Here is a 22598-nt window from a genome sequence, read left to right on the forward strand (position 1 = left end):
GAAGAGGACACTCATCTGGCTGTTTCCAATTCCATGGCACTTTAAGACATCAAGAACGGGATAACGGCATGCATGCATCCCTCAGGCAATCTGAGGATTCTAAATATAGTCCTAAGGCTTGAAAAAGCAGTGGAGGTGGACAGTTCCCAAGGAAGGCATTTTAAACCCCAAAAAACTATTGGTCAACCAGGAGATATCAGCAATGGAAAATAAAGTGTAATTTACAGGAATTAACTTCTCTCCAGAGGTTTCAGGATCAAACTGTCCGTGGTAGAGAAAAAGGGCCAAGTGACACACACTAGTGATCAGTTTCAAGGATTTCAACAAGTTGCTGGCGTTCTACCACTAACTTCAAGCAGGAGGTAATTTACCTCTTAAAAGACAACTTGTACAAGGGAAAGGATTCCTATCCAGCAGCTCCCTCCACATTGCAGATCCCTGCAGTTCACATAGGGAAGGATGACATACAAGTTCACAACTCTTCCCTTCCGCCTCTCCCTCACAGCGTGATACTTAAGGGTCCTTGAGCTGGTTGTGGAATTCCTCAGAACAAGAGGAATACAAATGATACGTTTTATCGACGATCTATTCATAAAGAACCATCAATTACCTTCAGCTGCCAGTAAAAGTGAGGAGTTGGGGTTTTATTATAAACTAATGCAAATCTGAACTGAAGCCCAGTCACGCCACAACATTTTGAAGATTTGTCAAATTCAAGGTCTGCAATTCCAAAACTTTCAAAGAAAGATCGGACAGAGGCTGAGGAGGACATTAACGAAACCCAGGATTTTGCAGTCATCATACCAGGCCATCTTCCCAGAGCTGCTAGACTACAGAGCCCTCCAACATCTGAAGCCCGAAGCCCCTCAGAAAGTGTAACTTATTCTGAGCACATTCCGCTATCAGAGGTAAGGTAGGAGATTTACTAGCATTTCAATCATAAGGACTTGGAATGCATGGGTGATCTTTTTGACTCAACCGCAGACTACTGAATCGGATGCCAGTAACGGGGGCTAGAGTGCCAGATGTGGTGAGTCATATTTTGGTGAACAGCGGTCCAAGACGGAACTGAATCTTCTCATCAACTGCCTCAAATGTCTTGCATGCTCTTTTGCAATAAAGTGCTGGACCAGAGAGAGTTAAATGTGATGTCCTTTATGTATGCAAAATAGGAGATGCCAATTAAAACGGTAAAAGACTTTTGGCTGACTGTAGAACAAGGTAGTGGTATAAATGCAAAGGAGAGACAATGTAGAGGAAGAATAGCATTACAGATATCTCAAAGCTGTTGGAAGAGGAGACTTTCCACCTCAGGGCCGGAAGGATTATCAGGATTGTTGAATGACTCTAGCGCTTTTCCATCACGCTGTAGGTGTGCATGGGCACACAGCATGGTCAAGAGGTGCAAGCCTGTATGCCACCTTTTGTCCGTTGGTGTATGGCATAGGGTCCATTATTTTCTTTTTTACTTAATTGGAATTGGTGACAGGACGGCTAACAGGTCAGTAAATACCTTTAATTCTGCATTTTTGACGGGACACATTCCCATTGATGTAACGTTTGTGGAATACCTGCGGGTTTGCAATATCATTAAAGGCATAGGTCTGTCCAACTCTCCTGACCGTAGGTATTCAGCGCTATGGAACATAAAAGTGTGCTAAACTTGCTCATATCCTGGAATAATATCCTTATCCTTTCCCCAGGACGAACCATCTAGTAAATTGGTCATGCTTCTATGCCACGATTCTCGCAGAGGATTTCATTCATCAGTGCCCTGCATATGTCAGGCGCATGTTTACTCCAAAATTATTACATTTACAATTACTAGGACAACAAAATCCAATACTAAGGTTATTTGCTATAAAAATTTAGAGAGTGCCCAAAGTTGTGTGTGGTGGAATGTGTGAAACCATATAAGAACATGAGCAATTTTTTAGAGGTGGTGATGCAGGGAGTGGATATTGATACTTCTATTTTTTATATTTATGCAGCACAGGAAGCCATGGCCTCCAAGCCTTTCTGTTTGGATGGATGTCTCAAGGAAATCATGGCTGCAGCAGACTGGTCATCTTAATCCACCTTCAAAAGATTTTACTTTAAACCAGTGAGCGACAGCTTAATTGGTGATGAGTAATCGTTGAAGATGCAGAACCCTCACCTCCAAACCTGAAAGAATGAAACATTTCCTAGCCAATGTAACGTTAAGTCTCAGTTTTTAGATCAGGACTGCCAAATCAAGTTCTGGCTCAAGGGAACATTTTCAAACCTCTAACTATTCTGCAACATCAGGGATGAAAATAGGCATTTATGCATTTAGATGCTCCACTGTTATATCTCTGTCCCCATTCGAGTCCCAGACACTTGAGGGGTGCTTGAGCTTTTGACTGGAATCCTACCTTTTGTCAATGGGAACTGTTGGATAACTCACTAAATTCAATACAATTTTCACCCAAGGCAAGAAATGACTGAACCCAAGCAGCAATCTGGAAATCTCACATAATATAGGCTCCTCTTCACTTCACCTCTGCAGACAGTTATGTGCTCAAATCAGGAATGGTGATTATCTTTTGGATTTTAGTAGATCTACCTAAAACCTAAGTTCATTCCTTTAACACAGTTAGCAACAAATTCAGGCTGTCCTCTATGCTGGGACCACAGAATGCTGCAGCCGATGCGTCATTGCTGCCAAGATTTGTAAACTTCAATCACAACAGTTTTCACCTAGTCTTTAGATGTAACTGGTCACAACGGGGCACAATGCAAACAACTTGAGAAGTTGGTTTATTAACTAGCTTCCATCTGCCTGTAATAATGCTATGAATTAGAAAAATCAAACCACTCCTTCTCATACTCCTTTATTTAAGTATCACAGAGTAGTGAAGACTGACACTTTTCCAGCAGGATCATTCTAGCACATCTGCTTTCAACCAAAAACCTTATTTCACAGTTACCCTAGAGCAGCTTGTAAGTTGGTGAGGCTGCACTGGGACCCTATTGAGATAAACTCAAAGTATTGTTATTTCTCTTTTCTGACATGTAAAAGGCAAATGTTACTTACCCAGTAAGCATCTATTTGTGGCATGTACTGCTGTAGATTCACATGCTCTGCGTACTCCTGCCATATAGTGTTGGGTCCGGAGTGTTGGAAGTAGTTTTTCTTCGAAGAAGAGTTTCGAATCATGGGATCAAGTGACTCTTCTCTGTGATACTGCGCATGGGCATCGACTCCTTTGTTAATGAAAATGTCACTTACCCAGTGTACATCTGTTCGTGGCATCAGTCGCAGTAGATTCGCATGTTTTGCAATAGCTCACCATCTGGTGTTGGGCCGGAGTGTTACAAGTTGTTTTTCTTCGAAGAAGTCTTTCGAGTCACGGGACCGAGTGACTCCTCCTTTTGTCTCCATTGCGCATGGGCGTCGACTCCATCTTCGATTGTTTTTCCCCGCAGAGGGTGAGGTAGGAGTTGAATTGTAGTAATAGTGCCCATGCAATGGAGTGACTAAGTATGCACCTATTTAAGGTTGAGATGATACATATATAAATAGTTGAAGGTAACTTCCAAACTGCTACAGGCTCCCGGGGAGGCGGGTGGGTGTAGGAAGTTGGCTCTGTATGTGCTATTTCAAAGTAAGGAATAGCATGCACAGAGTCCAAGGGTTCCCCTTAGAGGTAAAATAGTGGTAAAAATAGATAATACTAATGCTCTATTTTGTGGTAGTGTGGTCGAGCAGTAGGCTTATCCAAGGAGTAGTGTTAAGCATTTGTTGTACATCCACATAGACAATAAATGAGGTACACACACTCAGAGACAAATCCAGCCAATAGGTTTTGTATAGAAAAATATATTTTCTTAGTTTATTTTAAGAACCACAGGTTCAAATTTAACATGTAATATCTTGTTTGAAAGGTATTGCAGGTAAGTACATTAGGAACTTTGAATCATTTCAATTGCATGTATACCTTTCAAGTTATTCACAAATAGCTACTTTAAAAGTGGACACTTAGTGCAATTTTCACAGTTCCTGGGGGAGGTAAGTTTTTGTTAGTTTTACCAGGTAAGTACGACACTTACAGGTTTCAGTTCTTGGTCCAAGGTAGCCCACCGTTGGGGGTTCAGAGCAACCCCAAAGTTACCACACCAGCAGCTCAGGGCCGGTCAGGTGCAGAGTTCAAAGTGGTGCCCAAAACGCATAGGCTTCAATGGAGAGAAGGGGGTGCCCCGGTTCCAGTCTGCCAGCAGGTAAGTACCCGCGTCTTCGGAGGGCAGACCAGGGGGGTTTTGTAGGGCACCGGGGGGGACACAAGCCCACACAGAAATTTCACCCTCAGCGGCGCGGGGGCGGCCGGGTGCAGTGTTAGAACAAGCGTCGGGTTCGCAATGGAAGTCAATGAGAGATCAAGGGATCTCTTCAGCGCTGCAGGCAGGCAAGGGGGGGCTTCCTCGGGGAAACCTCCACTTGGGCAAGGGAGAGGGACTCCTGGGGGTCACTTCTGCAGTGAAAGTCCGGTCCTTCAGGTCCTGGGGGCTGCGGGTGCAGGGTCTTTTCCAGGCGTCGGGACTTAGGTTTCAGAGAGTCGCGGTCAGGGGAAGCCTCAGGATTCCCTCTGCAGGCGGCGCTGTGGGGGCTCAGGGGGGACAGGTTTTGGTACTCACAGTCGTAGAGTAGTCCGGGGGTCCTCCCTGAGGTGTTGGTTCTCCACCAGCCGAGTCGGGGTCGCCGGGTGCAGTGTTGCAAGTCTCACGCTTCTTGCGGGGAGTTGCAGGGTTCTTTAAAGCTGCTTCTTGAAACAAAGTTGCAGTCTTTTTGGAGCAGGTCCGCTGTCCTCGGGAGTTTCTTGTCGTCGTCGAAGCAGGGCAGTCCTCAGAGGATTCAGAGGTCGCTGGTCCCTTTGGAAGGCGTCGCTGGAGCAGAGTTCTTTGGAAGGCAGGAGACAGGCCGGTGAGTTTCTTGAGCCAAGGCAGTTGTTGTCTTCTGGTCTTCCTCTGCAGGGGTTTTCAGCTAGGCAGTCCTTCTTCTTGTTGTTGCAGGAATCTAATTTTCTAGGGTTCAGGGTAGCCCTTAAATACTAAATTTAAGGGCGTGTTTAGGTCTGGGGGGTTAGTAGCCAATGGCTACTAGCCCTGAGGGTGGGTACACCCTCTTTGTGCCTCCTCCCAAGGGGAGGGGGGCACAATCCTAACCCTATTGGGGGAATCCTCCATCTGCAAGATGGAGGATTTCTAAAAGTTAGAGTCACCTCAGCTCAGGACACCTTAGGGGGCTGTCCTGACTGGCCAGTGACTCCTCCTTGTTGCTTTCTTTGTTCCCTCCAGCCTTGCCGCCAAAAGTGGGGGCCGTGGCCGGAGGGGGCGGGCAACTCCACTAAGCTGGAGTGCCCTGCTGGGCTGTGACAAAGGGGTGAGCCTTTGAGGCTCACCGCCAGGTGTTACAGCTCCTGCCTGGGGGAGGTGTTAGCATCTCCACCCAGTGCAGGCTTTGTTACTGGCCTCAGAGTGACAAAGGCACTCTCCCCATGGGGCCAGCAACATGTCTCTAGTGTGGCAGGCTGCTGGAACTAGTCAGCCTACACAGACAGTCGGTTAAGTTTCAGGGGGCACCTCTAAGGTGCCCTCTGTGGTGTATTTTACAATAAAATGTACACTGGCATCAGTGTGCATTTATTGTGCTGAGAAGTTTGATACCAAACTTCCCAGTTTTCAGTGTAGCCATTATGGTGCTGTGGAGTTCGTGTTTGACAGACTCCCAGACCATATACTCTTATGGCTACCCTGCACTTACAATGTCTAAGGTTTTGTTTAGACACTGTAGGGGTACCATGCTCATGCACTGGTACCCTCACCTATGGTATAGTGCACCCTGCCTTAGGGCTGTAAGGCCTGCTAGAGGGGTGACTGACCTATACTTGCATAGGCAGTGAGAGGCTGGCATGGCACCCTGAGGGGAGTGCCATGTCGACTTACTCGTTTTGTTCTCACTAGCACACACAAGCTGGCAAGCAGTGTGTCTGTGCTGAGTGAGAGGTCTCCAGGGTGGCATAAGACATGCTGCAGCCTCTTAGAGACCTTCCTTGGCATCAGGGCCCTTGGTACTAGAAGTACCAGTTACAAGGGACTTATCTGGATGCCAGGGTCTGCCAATTGTGGATACCAAAGTACAGGTTAGGGAAAGAACACTGGTGCTGGGGCCTGGTTAGCAGGCCTCAGCACACTTTCAATTGTAAACATAGCATCAGCAAAGGCAAAAAGTCAGGGGGCAACCATGCCAAGGAGGCATTTCCTTACAGTGGGCACATGCGAATCTACTGCGACTGATGCCACGAACAGATGTACACTGGGTAAGTGACATTTTCAGTTCAATGGCATCTGTCGCTGTAGATACGCATGTTTTGCATAGACTAGTAAGCAGTTATCTCCCCAAAAGCGGTGGATCAGCCTGTAGGAGTGGAAGTAGTCTGAAATAATGTTCTTAATACGGCTTGACCTACTGTGGCTTGTTGTGCGGATAACACGTCTACACAGTAGTGCTTGGTGAATGTGTGAGGCGTAGACCATGTGGCTGCCTTACATATTTCTTGCATTGGGATGTTTCCTAGAAAGGCCATGGTAGCACCTTTCTTTCTGGTTGAGTGTGCCCTTGGTGTAATGGGCAGCTGTCGTTTAGCTTTAAGGTAGCAGATTTGGATGCATTTAACTATCCATCTGGCTATACCTTGTTTTGATATTGGGTTTCCTGCATGAGGTTTTTGAAATGCAATAAATAGTTGTTTAGTCTTTCTGATGTTTTTTGTTCTGTCAATGTAATACATCAATGCTCTTTTGACATCTAATGTATGTAGTGCCCTTTCAGCTACGGTATCTGGCTGTGGAAAGAACACTGGAAGTTCCACTGTTTGATTTAGATGGAACGGTGAAATAACCTTTGGCAAAAATTTAGGATTGGTCCTTAGGACGACCTTATTCTTGTGTAGTTGTATAAAAGGTTCCTGTATTGTAAACGCCTGAATCTCGCTTACTCTTCTTAGGGAAGTAATGGCGATGAGAAATGCCACCTTCCAGGTTAGGAACTGTATTTCGCAGGAGTGCATGGGTTCAAAAGGTGGACCCATAAGTCTAGTTAGGACAACATTTAGGTTCCATGAAGGAACAGGTGGTGTTCTTGGTGGTATAATTCTCCTAAGGCCCTCCATGAATGCTTTAATGACTGGTATCTTATATAGGGAAGTTGAATAGGTAGTCTGCAGGTATGCAGATATTGCTGCAAGGTGTATTTTAATGGAAGAGAAAGCCAGGTTAGATTTTTGTAAGTGAAGCAAGTAACCCACTACATGTTCTGGAGTTGTGTGTAATGGTTGTATTTGATTAATATGGCAGTAGCAAACAAACCTCTTCCATTTACTTGCATAGCAGTGCCTGGTGGATGGCCTTCTGGCTTGTTTTATGACTTCCATACATTCTTGGGTAAGTTGTAAGTGCCCGAATTCTAGGATTTCAGGAGCCAGATTGCTAGATTCAGCGATGCTGGATCTGGGTGTCTGATCTTTTGGTTGTGCTGTGTCAACAGATCTGGCCTGTTGGGCAATTTGATGCAGGGTACTACTGATAGGTCTAGCAGCGTTGTGTACCAGGGTTGCCTTGCCCAAGTTGGTGCTATTAATATGAGTTTGAGTTTGTTTTGACTGAGTTTGTTTACCAGGTAAGGAAGGAGAGGGAGAGGAGGAAAAGCGTAAGCAAATATCCCTGACCAGTTCATCCATAGGGCATTGCCTTGGGACTGTTTGTGTGGGTATCTGGATGCGAAGTTTTGGCATTTTGCGTTCTCCTTTGTCGCAAACAAGTCTATCTGAGGTGTTCCCCAGAGTTTGAAATAAGTGTTCAGAATTTGGGGGTGAATTTCCCATTCGTGGACCTGTTGGTGATCTCGAGAGAGATTGTCTGAGAGTTGATTTTGGATCCCTGGTATAAATTGTGCTATTAGGCGAATTTGGTTGTGAATTGCCCAACGCCAAATCTTTTGTGCTAGCAGGCTTAACTGCGTGGAGTGCGTCCCCCCTTGCTTGTTTAGATAATACATTGTTGTCATGTTGTCTGTTTTGACGAGAATGTATTTGTGAACTATTATTGGTTGGAAAGCTTTTAGTGCTTGAAAAACTGCTAGAAGTTCTAGGTGATTTATATGCAGTTTTGTTTGATGTACGTTCCATTGTCCTTGTATGCTGTGTTGATCGAGGTGTGCTCCCCACCCTGTCATGGAAGCATCTGTTATTACGTATTGTGGCACTGGGTCTTGGAAAGGCCGCCCTTTGTTTAAATTTATGTTGTTCCACCACAGAAGCGAGAGGTAAGTTTGGCGGTCTATTAACACCAGATCTAGAAGGTGACCCTGTGCTTGTGACCATTGTGATGCTAGGCACTGTTGTAAGGGCCTCATGTGCAGTCTTGCGTTTGGGACAATGGCTATGCATGAAGACATCATGCCTAGGAGTTGTAGTACCATCTTTGCTTGTATCCTTTGTGTTGGATACATGCGTTGTATGATGGTGTTGAAATTTTGAATTCTTTGTGGACTTGGAGTGGCTACTCCTTTTGATGTGTCTATTATGGCTCCCAGGTATTGTTGTACCTTGCGCGGCAGAATTTTGGATTTTGTGAAATTGACGGTGAACCCTAGTTTGAAGAGGGTTTGTATGATATGATTTGTGTGATTTGAGCACTCTATTAACGAATGGGCCTTGATTAGCCAGTCGTCTAGATATGGGAACACATGTATTTGCTGCCTTCTTATGTGTGCAGCGACTACCGCTAGTCATTTGGTAAAGACTCTTGGTGCGGTTGTTAATCCGAAAGGCAGTACCTTGAATTGGTAATGTATTCCCTTGAATACAAACCTTAGGTATTTCCTGTGCGATGGGTGTATTGGTATATGGAAATAAGCATCCTTGAGGTCTAAAGTTGCCATGTAGTCGTGTAGTTTTAGCAATGGCAATACTTCTTGTAGTGTGACCATGTGAAAGTGGTCTGATTTGATGAAAGTGTTCACTACTCTGAGGTCTAGGATTGGTCTCAGCGTTTTGTCCTTCTTTGGTATCAGAAAGTACAGTGAGTAAACTCCTGTGTTTATTTGTGTGTTTGGCACTAATTCGATTGCATTCTTTTGCAATAGTGCCTGCACTTCTATCTCCAGGAGATAGGAATGGTGTGTTGTCAAATTTTGTGCTTTTGGTGGTATGGTTGGAGGGAATTGTAGAAATTCTATGCAATAACCATGTTGGATAATTGCTAGAACTCAAGTGTCTGTAGTGATTTCCTCCCATGCTTTGTAATAATGACTTATTCTTCCCCCCACTGGTGTTGTGTGGAGGGGGTGAGTGACATGTGAGTCACTGTTTAGTAGTAGGGGTTTTGGGGCTCTGAAATCTTCCTCTATTCCTAGGGAATTGCCCTCCTCTATATTGTCCCCGAAAACCTCCTCTATACTGTCCCTGGTAACTGGACGGTGTTGCTTGTGAGGTGCTGGCTTGTGTGCTCTGACCCCGAAACCCCCCTCGAAAGGGTGTTTTACGGAATGTGCTGTAATTGCCTCTGCTCTGCGGGGAGCAGAGTGCGCCCATGGCTTTAGCAGTGTCCGTATCTTTTTTGGGTTTCTCAATCGCTGTGTCCACTTCTGGACCGAACAGTTCTTTTTCGTTAAAAGGCATATTGAGAACTGCTTGTTGAATCTCTGGTTTAAATCCAGACGTTCGGAGCCATGCATGCCTTCTGATAGTTACAGATGTATTAATTGTCCGTGCAGCTGTATCTGCAGCGTCCATGGAGGAGCGGATCTGGTTGTTGGAAATGGTCTGTCCCTCCTCAACCACTTGTTTTGCCCTATTTTGTAAGTCCTTGGGCAGATGTTCAATGAGATGTTGCATCTCGTCCCAGTGGGCTCTGTCATAGCGCGCAAGTAGTGCCTGGGAGTTCGCGATGCGCCACTGGTTTGCAGCTTGTGCTGCGACTCTCTTACCAGCTGCATCGAACTTGCGGCTTTCTGTATCTGGGGGTGGTGCATCTCCAGATGTGTGGGAGTTGGCCCTTTTCCTAGCTGCTCCTACAACGACAGAGTCTGGTGGCAGCTGTGTAGTGATGAAAACCGGGTCTGTAGGAGGCGCCTTATACTTTTTTTCCACCCTTGGTGTGATAGCCCTACTTTTGACCGGCTCCTTAAAGATTTCTTTTGCGTGCCGGAGCATACCAGGGAGCATAGGCAGGCTTTGGTATGAGCTGTGGGTGGAGGAGAGTGTGTTGAATAAAAAATCATCCTCGACCTGTTCTGAGTGGAGGCTTACGTTGTGAAATTGTGCTGCTCTAGCCACCACTTGAGAATACGCGGTGCTGTCCTCTGGTGGAGATGGCTTCGTAGGGTATGCCTCCGGACTGTTATCTGACACTGGGGCGTCGTATAGGTCCCATGCGTCTTGATCTTGGTCACCCTGGCTTATGGTGGTGTGAGCTGGGGAGTGTGATGGAGTTTGTGCTGGCGAGACGTTAATCACGGGCGGAGGAGAGGGTGGTGGGGTAACTCTTTTCACCACTTTTGGTTGTGGTGTCTGTTCAGTTTGGAACTCCAACCTTCTCTTTCTTCTAATGGGGGGAACGGTGCTTATTTTTCCTGTCCCCTGCTGAATGAAAATACGCTTTTGCGTATGGTCTACATCAGTTGATTGTAGCTCTTCCTCAAACCTATGCTTTTGCATTTGGGAGGTTAGCGAGTGCTCTTCTGTATAAGAGCCTGAAGCTGGGTCGCTTGAAGTTTGTTTCGGCACCGAAACCCTGTCTGCGTGTTTTTTCGGCTCCGAGGTGACTTTTTTCTTTTTCGGGGCCGAAACCTCTTGGCGTCGATCTTCTTCGGTGCCGCTGTCTCGGCGTCGAGCCGTGTCCACACCGGCATCTCGGTGTCGAGGCTTGTCTCCAGCACTTTCTCGGTCCCGAGAAGGCTGCGTGCCGGTGTCTCGACCGGAGTCGGACGATCTCGGCACTGTTTGGGCCTTTTTCGGTGCCGACGGTCGGTCACCGAATTTATGGGTGGAGCCATGGCCTGATGGCAGTGGCGTCCCCTGGGCCTTGTAAATCTTCCTCTGAGTGGTTTTCGACGTCTTACTCACGGTTTGTGTCTCGTCGAATCCTTCGGAGTCCGATTCTTGGATCGAGAAGGTACCTTCCTCTTCTTGTTCCTCGAACTCTCGGTGGGCTGTCGGCGCGGACGCCATCTGAAGTCTTCTGGCTCGACGGTCTCGGAGTGTTTTTCGGGACCGGAACGCACGACAGGCCTCGCAGGTGTCTTCACTGTGCTCAGGTGACAGGCACAGGTTACAGACCAAGTGTTGGTCTGTATAGGGGTATTTATTGTGGCATTTGGGGCAGAAACAGAACGGGGTCCGTTCCATCGGCGTTCTTCAGCACGCGGTCGGGCCGACCAGGCCCCGACGGGGGATCGAAAAAACTACCCCGAAGGGCACCGGAGCTCTTCGATCTTCGATGCGGTGTTGAATCTAACTACGCCGATCCCGAACGCAACAATACCGACGAAAATCTTCCGAAATTAGCTATCTTTCCGTTCCGAAACTCGGAGCGACAGGAACACGTCCGAACCCGATGGCGGAAAAAAAACAATCGAAGATGGAGTCGACGCCCATGCGCAATGGAGACAAAAGGAGGAGTCACTCGGTCCCGTGACTCGAAAGACTTCTTCGAAGAAAAACAACTTGTAACACTCCGGCCCAACACCAGGTGGCGAGCTATTGCAAAACATGCGTATCTACAGCGACAGATGCCATCGAACATTGGTTTCCATAGGCGAGTGAGAAAAGGTGTGTAGAGTAAGTATAGAGAAAGAGCTATTCAAGCAAATGTAACTACTTATGTACAACTATATACAAATATATAAAGTAACTGAAATGGCCACTGGTGTCTGGGGACGAAGGAGGGCACATGTGAATCTACAGCACTACGTGCCATGAACAGATGCTTACTCGGTACATAACATTTATGTTGTCTGTTCTGTAGATATGCAGTTACAGCTGCAAGATGTAAGGAAATGGAAGCGCAAGCTAAATTTCCTTTCTGTGAATGGAGCAAATAAAAGATGTCTTAAACAGTAGCTGTAATGTAGTTAATACGTTTGGGTTGGCAGTAGCATACAAAACGTTTCCATTTTGCAGCATAACATGCTCTGGTTGGGGGTCTACGAGTTTCCCTGAGAAAGTCCATACATTCCTACAATCCACAGGTAATCCTAAATAATCAAACTCTATGACTTCAGGAGCCATATCACAGGGTTGCCTGACTTGGGGTCTGGATGTCTGATCTGTCCGTGATTTTGAGTTAGAAGGTCCGGCCTGGTGGTGAGCTTCTCGATGGGGAACTACTAACAGGTCCAGAATTGTGGTGAACCATGGCTGACATGCCCAAGTGGGAGCTGCAAGGATCATTGCATGATCCTCCAACCTATCCTCCTGAGAAGGAGAGGTGGAAAAGTATAAAGCAAAGATCCCTGACCAGTTCATTTATAAAGTGTTGCCCTTGGATGGAAGGTGTGGGTACCAGGAGGAGGTCTGCAAAGCCATTGTCCGTTCCTGGGAGATATTATGCCACCAAGTGATTGTGGTGGTGGAGAGCATACTTCCATATTGTCTGAGTGAGTTGTGACAATTGGGACGAACGTGACCCCCTGGCCATCATGCTGTCCATGCAGACTAAAGCAACCTGTGAGACAGGTGATGAAGAAATGCTTTTAGGGCTAGAAATACAGCCTGAAGCATGAGGTAAATGATATGAAGGGATTGGTGCTGAAATCCCAAAAGCACCATACTGTGATATCTTGAAGGAAAGCACACCAACCCGTGAGTGAAGCATTTGTGACTTGAGGCACAGGGTCCAGAAAAGCCTCCCCCTTTAAACAGGCTGGTGGTGTTCCACCATTGCATAGAGCAGGGAGTATGGCGGTCTAACACTAGATCTTCCCGATGACCCTGTGACTGAGTCTACTGATAAGACCGACACTGCTGTGCAGGATGTATGTGGAGTCTGGCATGGGGAACAATGGCAATGCAGGATGACATCATCCCTAAGAGGCGCATAGTAGTCCTGACGGGGTGGTGATTCACCTGAAACTGGGGGAAGAGGAGACTGAAAACTGTGAACCCAAGCTGGATTGGAGTATGCTAGGCACAACTCAACACTGAGAATATCCTAGATAGGGCTATATCTGAAGGGGATGGAGGTGGGTTTTGGCAAAGTTGATTGTGAAGCTCAGTGTGTGAAGGAGAGTAACTGCCAACAGAGTATGATAGTGATATTGTGGTAATATGCTGGCTTTGATGAACCAGTTGTCTACGTAAGGGAACACGTGTATGTTTTGTCTTCTGAGGTGTACGGCAACTACTGCTAAGCACTTTGTGAAGACTCTGGGAGCAGTTGTGACTCCAAAAAGCAGGACTTTGAACTGGTAATGTTTGCCTGCAACCACAAACCTTAGGTATTTTTGGTGTGCAGGGTGGATGGGAATATGGAAGCAGGTGTCCTTTACATCTAGAGCCATCATGAAGTCACCCTGTTGTAGAAGTTGAATAACATCTTTAGGAGTCAACACGTGAAAGTGTTCTGAGAGAATGTACCGATTTATTGGTCTGAGCTCCAGATTAGGCCTGAGAGAGCTGTCTTTTACGGGAATGAGGAAATATAGGGAGCATACTCCTGATCCCTGGTGTTGTAAGGGTACAGGCTTGATGGTCCCTTTGAGAAGAAGGGATAAAACCTCTTGTTTGAGAAGGGTGAGGTGGCTTGTGGGATAGCCTTTGAGTGTGAGGGGGAACATTTGGAAGATTGGTAATAGGCTCCAGACAATAAACATGTTGGATAATGGAAAGGACCCATTGGTCCATGGTTATGCTGACCCATTCTGGATGGAAATCTTGAAGCTGTCCCCTGACAGGTGTGAAGTGGGCAGGGGGAAGACAGAGGTAGTCACTTCCATGCAGTAAAGGTACAGCCCGAGAAGTGGTGGCGTTACCTCTGTCCTTATTGTTTCTTCCGTAGGACACCCTATAGAAGCACCTAGAATAGGAGGGTAGATGCTGTCTGGTTGGGAATTATATGCCTCAGAGGATGTGGATGTGTAACCACCTCTGAAGGAGGGGTGACGAAAAGTGCACCTATGTGTGGGTGACTGTAGAGCACCCATGGCTTTAGCTGTGTATGCCTTTTTTTCAGCCTCTCAAGGGTAGAATCCGCTTGAGGGCCAAAAGATACTCCTTATCAAAGGGCATGTTAAGCACCGCTTGCTGGACCTCTGGTTTGAAAGCAGAGCATTGAGTTCACACATGCCTTCTTATTAAGACACTTGTATTAATGCCACGTGCAGCTGTATCTGTGGCATCTAGGGAACAGCGTATGAAATTATGAGTTATCGTTTGCACCTCTGCAACAATCTGCTGCCCTCTCTTGCAGTACTCCTTTGGGAGAAACTGGAGGAGCTTCTCCATTCCATCCAAGTGAGCCCAGTCATACCTAGCCAGTAAAGCCTATGAATTGGTGCTATGCCAATGGTTAACTGCCTGTACAGCCACTCTTTTGCCTGTGGCATCTATTTTCTTACTCTCCTTGTCAGAAGGAGGAGAGTCTCCTATGGTCTGGCTACCTGCACGATTTTGTGCAGTGGTGACTACTATCGAATCTGGAGGGACCTGTGACCTAATGTATATTAGATCAGAGGAAGCAGGCTTATATTTCTTATCTACTCTAGGGGTGTTGACCTTAGAGCGGATGGGCTCTTTGAAAATTTACGTTAACAAAGCATGCCAGGGAGCCTAGGGAGAAACTCCATATTCCTATGGGTAGATGTAAGGGAATCGAGCAGGAAGTCTGTTCAATAGGGTCCCCGTGTAGCTCCACATTGTGGGAAGCGGCTGCCCTTGCCACTTCCTGCTGATAGTATGTACTATCCTCTGGTGGTGAGGAGAGTGTGGGGTACAAATCTTGATCATTGGTCAGTATGGGGTCAGGGTCATAAGAGTCCCATGGATCCGGGTCATGCTGTGTCCCACCAAAATCTTCCCCCAGCAGATAAAGGGGATCCCTGAGGGGTATAATCTCCTGCAGTCAGTGAGGCAGGTGAATGAGCGGAGGGAGGTGGGTGTGAAGGGATGGAGAAGGTGGATGAGGAGAAGGAGGTGGTGAAGGTTTGTGAGGTGTACTGATAGCCTTTTCCTTGGTAGACTTCTATGGAAGTGGAGAAGTGTCCAAAACTTCTTGGAAAGACAGCTTCCTTTGGAAAAGTACAATAATGCGTCCTGTACCCTCATAGATATGGAGGCAGCATTAACTAGTGTCCATAGACTCCAGAATAGATTCCACTAGAGAAGGTGTGGCTGGATAAGGGTTGAAGTCCTAATGATCCGATGTTTTCGGTCCAGTTAGTACGATTTTGTTTGCACTGAGGTGGAGGTGATAGACTGTCGGCTCGTGGCCGAAGAACTCAGAGCTAAAAGTCGTGCTAAAGGCCAAAGCTGAAGACGCTGCCTTTGTCTTGGATATTTTTGGAGCCGAGCCAGAGGGCGGGGCAGCCGAAACTGATTTTTAGATCAAGCCATGGCCTGGTGGCAGTGGTGATCCAGCGACCTCTACAAGGGGCTTTATGATAGTCTTAGGGTGGGCAGGAAGGGCCATGGTACTCATGGGTTGTGCAAATGTTGCCTCCTGGGTTTCAGTATCTGACTGCACATGGGAGAACCTGGATCGAGAAGGCCTTCTCTTGTTTAGCTTCCTCCTGGGTGTGTTTCTCCCTGAAGATGTCCAAGGTGTCGTCCCGAGTCTTGTGTGCCATCTCAAGTCGATGAGCTCTTCGGTTCCGAAGCATCTTCTTCGACTGGAAGGATCTGCAAGCGTCACAGGTAGCTTCCCAGTGATCGGGGAGAGGCACAAGTTACACACAAGATGTTGGTTGGCGTGGGGAAATTTAGCGTGGCACCTAGGACAGAAACTAAACTGCATTTGTTCCATCAGCTCAGCATAATGGTCAGTGCCGCGTGGTGAGGTGGTCCGAGACGGAGCCAGGATACCCCGGAGAGTGCATGATCGGAGCCAGGCAGACGAATCGAGGCAGACGAATCGAGACACACGCATAGATAGGAATGTGTGACCGAGGTACAATACCGTCTATACAGAGAAGACAAAGATTTGCAAATGGAGCAAGTCAAAATATAGAGCAAAGAACTACATTTCCCAGCAGCCTTGGAGCAACACCGGGTCACATGACCGTTGCTGACACCGCACTTCCGGTCCCCGCATAGGACCGTGAATCCAGCGGCGGTGAACGCGCCCGTCTCGTGCCGAGCATTCCACAATCTTGTAAAAAAAGTCTGTCCCTACCCTGGCTAACTCAGTCAAGCGGTCCAGAGAGAGGACAGAGTAGGCGCACAGTGAGAGCCCCCTTTGGAGTTGTGAGTCGACACTCGGCGATCATCATGGCACAGATAAGATCTCCCCTGTCTTTTCCCTTGTTTATTTCCCTGATGTGACTACAATTATCTCAATTTTTGCCTGTATTATCACCCTTATTGTTCACCATTAGTTCAGAGTACTTGCGACTTTTCCTGGTACACGATACAGACCCTGGGGGACGTATTCTGTGTCCTCTGACCTCTTCCCATTAACAGCGCACTCACCATTAGGCGCAGTTTCAGCCGGGCACCGGCCCGGTTTCTTAGTTAATCCTATATTTGATAAAACAGTCTTTGCAATTGGTGTTTATTGTTTGTATCCTTATCCTTAGTGTGTGACTTTAAGGGGACACTCCCTCTCCTGGTTACCTGAGGCTAGTAGCCTTTGGGGATAGGGTAAGATTAGTTCCCTCCTATGCAGTTTTAGATGTGTTATTTACACATGTGCTTTGCATGATTTCTTGTTATGTCACGTGTGTGCGTGGTTTGCTGTGTTGTGTTACACAATCCAACTATTTGTATATGTGTTTTGTCTTCCCTTAGGCCTCCACAAGGTATTCCCTTGCTTAAGGTATGCCCATTATCACTGTTCCTTTACTCTCCATTCCTTTGGAGTAGGCTCTCATATACTAGTTTGAGACGTAGGGATCCAAGGCCCTGAAGAATGCCCTAGACCTTCCTTGGCTCATTTTCGAGGGCAGAAACATGTTGGCAATCGACTTTTAGATAGGTGACCCAGTGAGTCCTTGTTCTCTCAGAGGTGTCCCAATTTTTTGTTTTTAATCACACCAACAGACACCATTATTAAATGTGTACTTTCACACCGGTGGCTGTTTAGGTGTTTTTAATTATACCCTAGGTTAGCTGGATCCCATATCTTTCCAGATCGGAACAAATTTTCGCACTCCCCTCTGTTCTTTTAACAGGGAGGTTGAGTCCGCCCAGGTGGCACTGTCCTACCTGGGTGGGGCTAGGTGGTCAAATGATGAAGCATCACACTATATAGTGTGTGAGACCACCTAGTCCGTAAAGGATACTCTGCCCGCCCCCCCCCCCCTCGCTCCCTCCCCCCCCCCCCAAGCCCCCCATCGACATCCTTTTTCGCACAGCATCCACCAATCCTAATATGGAATGAGAGCGGCAGGGGTTTAAATACATCCTCTGTTAGCAGCCCCCCCTGTGATTAGTGAGCCCCGTACTACTTTGTGTGATTTTCGGAGCAAAGACACACACACACACACACACACACACACACACACACACACACACACACACACACACGTCAAAACTCAATGGCGGCGGGAAAACAATCTAACAAAAGGAGTCAATGCCCAAGTGCAGTATCACCCAGAGGAGGAGTCACTCGATCCAGGACTCTAAACACGTCTTCGAAGAAAAACAACTTGCACCACTCCAGACACAATACCAGATGTCAGGAATATGCAGAGCATGTGTATCTACTGCCACATATTCCATCAAACATACAACTTTTCCGAGCAACAAGAGACTCCCGAAGCAACCTCTAAGGGTGTGATTATAATTTTGTCAGAATCTTAACAGGACCATTATTCCCACACTTGGAAAATCCAGCCCGTAAAAATCACATAAGGTTCAGGCTGCAAGCAAAGCCAGTTTACACCTGCATTCCTCCCCCATGCCATAGAACATTCTCCTCCGTCAGCTCAGTGCCTCTTCTGCCCTCCACAACCCATGCCTCACATGTGCAGGGGGGGACATGGTAATTGATTTCTCCCAGGAATGGGACACCACATATGGGTTTTGACAGGTGTCTATGTTATTACTGCACAAGCAAATATTCATAATAGCTGGATTAATGACTTGGGAATAATGGCGAGAAACTGTATTTCCAGGAGAAATGGTATAACAGCATATAAATCTGGACATCTCGTAACCAGGGCCAATGAAATAGTTCACTTTAGCAAAGAGGTCTTTCAAAGCCTACTCTGGGAGGGAGTTTGCTGTTTTAGTGAGGTCTCTTGGTGCAAGTCTAGTGCAGCAAGATCACCTTCTGGAGGAAGACTAAAGCGAGAGCCACTGACAGTAGGAGTGGCAGTGAAGCATGTTTTTTTTTTATATAACTTTATTTAAAGTTTTAATAATAAAAACATCACACACATTGACATCACAGTTGGTTACAGTATGTTACGTTCTTATACATTCGCACAGGGTAACCCTGACAGATCCACTTGGTCTCATCCAACAAGGGGTAATGGACCTTGTGACATTGGAGTAAACTACTGTCAGTATGCATAGCATGGGGCAGGTAAAAAAAAGGGATGGTGTAGGCCCAATTAGCTTACTTGAGAGGGCTGGCTGTTAACCTCAGAGTCTGACAATTTGCATATGCCAGAGGCGCTCAGACTCTTGGACACAAATGTGCAGGCCCCCAGAACACTGCAGCTGTTTTACGGGAGTAGTAAAATGGGCTCCAGTTTTTGTCAAATTTGGCGTGGACTAGTGCTGTCAGTTTTTCCATTGCAAAAACTGACCACACTTTGCCCCACCACAGGTTGAGTGTTGGAGCCTGGGGTTGCTTCCCCAGTTAGGATATGCACATCCGTGCAGTTGAAAGGAAGTGGGAGAACAGCTTCCCCATTGGTGTACATGTGGTGTATATTCTTTGGTCTCCACGTCTTCGTACCAAGATAAGTAGCGGGTTGTGGGGCAATGCAGGACTTGTGATATCTCCTATCGTTTGAAGGGTTGCATCCCAAAAAGAATGGATGTTTGGACAGGGTCATCACATACGTCAGAAAGTACCCCTGTCTCTGTAGCCTTTCCAGCACACGGTAGAGACACCGGATACGTTATGCAAACCTACAGGAGCGAGGTTCCATCAAATGATGCATTCTTAAAGAAGACAACACGAGAACCTTAACTCCAGCATTGGGCTCTACTAGTGGCAAACTATACATATATATATAAAAACATATATAGATAGCTCTGATGTCTACTGGAAACAACTTAAAGGGGGTTTAGAGCAGTAGTGGCAAATCCCTTGAGATAACTGACAGAAGACGTTTACTGTTACAATGTAGTATTACCACAATAAGCTTACTGTCAAAGAGAGGTCCTTAGAGTTTCACCAATCACATCTTCCTGTAGCACTTTACCAAAAGCAAGATTGGAGTCAAGAACCACCCTTGTATGATGGACCCAATCTCTGAAACAGTATGGCCCTAAATGCTGCAATAAAGTGCAAGAAACCTGACCACCTTTCTCTTTCACATTCAAGACATCCACCTTGGCAAATGTCAAAATGGCCCATGGCATGCACAGTAATGCAATTGTGATTTGCTTAAACAGTGCTATGAAGATACCCAACGGTGTTCAATGCATACTGCTTCTTCGTAACATTTCACTGGAAAATACCTGCGGAAAGTCCCTGTGGATGCTGAAGAGTCCATCTTGGAAATGTAACAGGGCAAAATGGCTTGAAGAAAGACGCAGGATGAACTGTGACTTGGAAGCCATGGCAACATTGGGTTGGGTGGTGGTAATTAGTGGACGAACCTCCTCCATAATGTCAAGGACCAGGGTCTGAGGATAAGAAGAAAGACTATGGATGATCAAAAGAAAACTCTGAACCTCTTCATCACTGCCCCATGCAATAACTACTTTTAGAAACAATATAAGTACACACAAAGACAAATTCTGTTGACCCTCTCAACACATCTGTTGTCAAAACACATTCAGGTTAACTGCTGCACACTGCAGGTCGCAGTGAGCTCTCTTCAGAGTACAAGTTCACCAGAAGAGGGTGTCACTGAATGTCCAGCTGGTTAGCCATTGTGACTATCTGACTGGATAGTGTTTATATCATATGAAATCTAAAGCGGTGGGATAAAGATAAAATTCTCAGATTAGTGGAGTGTTTCAGCAAAAAAAAAAAAAAAAAAAGTGGTGGATGTTCCATTCCAATAGACGTTTGGTGAATACTAAGCCAACATTCTTCTAAGCCAAGTACCAAAATTAAATGTAATACAGAAACTAGTAAAATATACTTTTTTCCACAGGCAAAAACGAACAATGTCATGTCTATAGGAAACCACCTTTTTTGCATGGCCACCCTGGATTTTTCTGGATTTGTTTTTTCCTTTTGCTGGACCCTATATTTTTTCTAGCTTTAGAATTGTGCAATTTATCCCTGCTAGACCCATTATTCTAGTGCTTCCAGATTCCTCTGCTTTTCCTTGGGTTGAATGCTTAATTTGCTTCCTTCCCTGTATAGCTAGTGTAAGGAAATGCCTCCTTGGCATGGTTACCCCCTGACCTTTTGCCTTTGCTGATGCTATGTTTTGAATTGAAAGTGTGCTGAGGCCTGCTAACCAGGCCCCAGCATCAGTGTTCTTTCCCTAACCTGTACTTTTGTATCCACAATTGGCACACCCTGGCATCCAGATAAATCCCTTGTAACTGGTACCCCTGGTACCAAGGGCTCTGATGCCAGGGAAGGTCTCTAAGGGCTGCAGCATATCTTATGCCACCCTGGGGACCCCTCACTCAGCACAGACACCCTGCTTGCCAGCTTGTGTGTGCTGGTGAGGACAAAACTAGTAAGTCGACATGGCACTCCCCCCAGGGTGCCATGCCAACCTCACACTGCCTATGCAGTATAGATAAGTCACCCCTCTAGCAGGCCTTACAGCCCTAAGGCAGGGTGCACTATACCAGAGGTGAGGGCACCAGTGCATAAGCACTGTGCCCCTACAGTGTCTAAGCCAAACCTTAGACATTGTAAGTGCAGGGTAGCCATAAGAGTATATGGTCTGGGAGTCTGTCAAACACGAACTCCACAGCACCATAATGGCTACTCTGAAAACTGGGAAGTTTGGTATCAAACTTCTCAGCACAATAAATGCACACTGATGCCAGTGTACATTTTATTGTGAAATACACCCCAGAGGGCACCTTAGAGGTGCCCCCTGAAACCTTAACCGACTATCTGTGTAGGCTGACTGGTTCCAGCAGCCTGCCCCAACCGAGACATGTTGCTGGCCCCATGGGGAGAGTGCCTTTGTCACTCTGAGGCCAGTAACAAAGCCTGCACTGGGTGGAGATGTTAACACCTCCCCCAGGCAGGAGCTGTAACACCTGGCGGTAAGCCTCAAAGGCTCACCCCCTTTGTTCCAGCACCACAGGGCACTCCAGCTAGTGGAGTTGCCCGCCCCCTCCGGCCACGGCCCCACTTTTGGCGGCAATGCCAGGGGAAATAATGAGAATAACAAGGAGGAGTCATTGGCCAGTCAGGACAGCCCCTGAGCTGAAGTGACTAACTTTTAGAAATCCTCCATCTTGCAGATGGAGGATTCCCCCAATAGGGATAGGATTGTGACCCCCCTCCCCTTGGGAGGAGGCACAAAGAGGGTGTACCCACCCTCAGGGCTAGTAGCCATTGGCTACTAACCCCCCAGACCTAAACACGCCCTTAAATTTAGTATTTAAGGGCTCCCCTGAACCTAAGAATTGAGATTCCTGCAACTACAAGAAGAAGAGGACTGCTGAGCTGAAAGACCCCTGCAGAAGAAGAAAAGAAGACACCAACTGCTTTGGCCCCTGACCTACCGGCCTGTCTCCTGCCTTCTAAAGAACCCTGCTCCAGCGACGCTTTCCCCAGGACCAGCGACCTCTGAATCCTCAGAGGACTGCCCTGCTTCAAGAAAGACAAGAAACTCCCGAGGACAGCGGCACTGCTCCAAAAAGACTGCAACTTTGTTACAGAGGAGCAGATTTAAAGACCCCTGCAAATCCCCGCAAGAAGCGTGAGACTTGCAACACTGCACCCGGCGACCCCGACTCGACTGGTGGAGAACCAACACCTCAGGGAGGACCCTCCGGCGACTCAGAGACTGTGAGTAACCAAAGTAGTCCCCCCTGAGCCCCCACAGCGACGCCTGCAGAGGGAATCCCCAGGCTCCCCCTGACTGCGACTGCCTGACTCTAAAATCCCGACGGCTGGAAAAGACCCTGCACCCGCAGCCCCCAGCACCTGAAGGATCGGAACTTCAGTGCAGGAGTGACCCCCAGGTGGCCCTCTCCCTTGCCCAGGTGGTGGCTACCCCGAGGAGCCCCCCCCTTGCCTGCCTGCATCGCTGAAGA

At 47.0% G+C, this 22598-nt stretch overlaps 1 protein-coding gene across 2 annotated transcripts in view; it reads right to left on the minus strand.

The window, feature by feature from the left end:
- EMC1 (ER membrane protein complex subunit 1) overlaps positions 1-22598 on the minus strand; it is a 621514-nt gene that overhangs the window by 418198 nt on the left and 180718 nt on the right. For both annotated transcript variants that reach the window (XM_069240148.1, XM_069240147.1), the window contains exon 8: positions 19872-20039. In XM_069240148.1, coding sequence (XP_069096249.1) covers positions 19872-20039 — 168 coding nt within the window. The remainder of the gene's footprint in view (positions 1-19871; positions 20040-22598) is intronic.

The sequence above is a fragment of the Pleurodeles waltl genome, chromosome 6 (assembly GCF_031143425.1).
Source record: "Pleurodeles waltl isolate 20211129_DDA chromosome 6, aPleWal1.hap1.20221129, whole genome shotgun sequence".
Lineage (NCBI taxonomy): Eukaryota > Metazoa > Chordata > Amphibia > Caudata > Salamandridae > Pleurodeles > Pleurodeles waltl.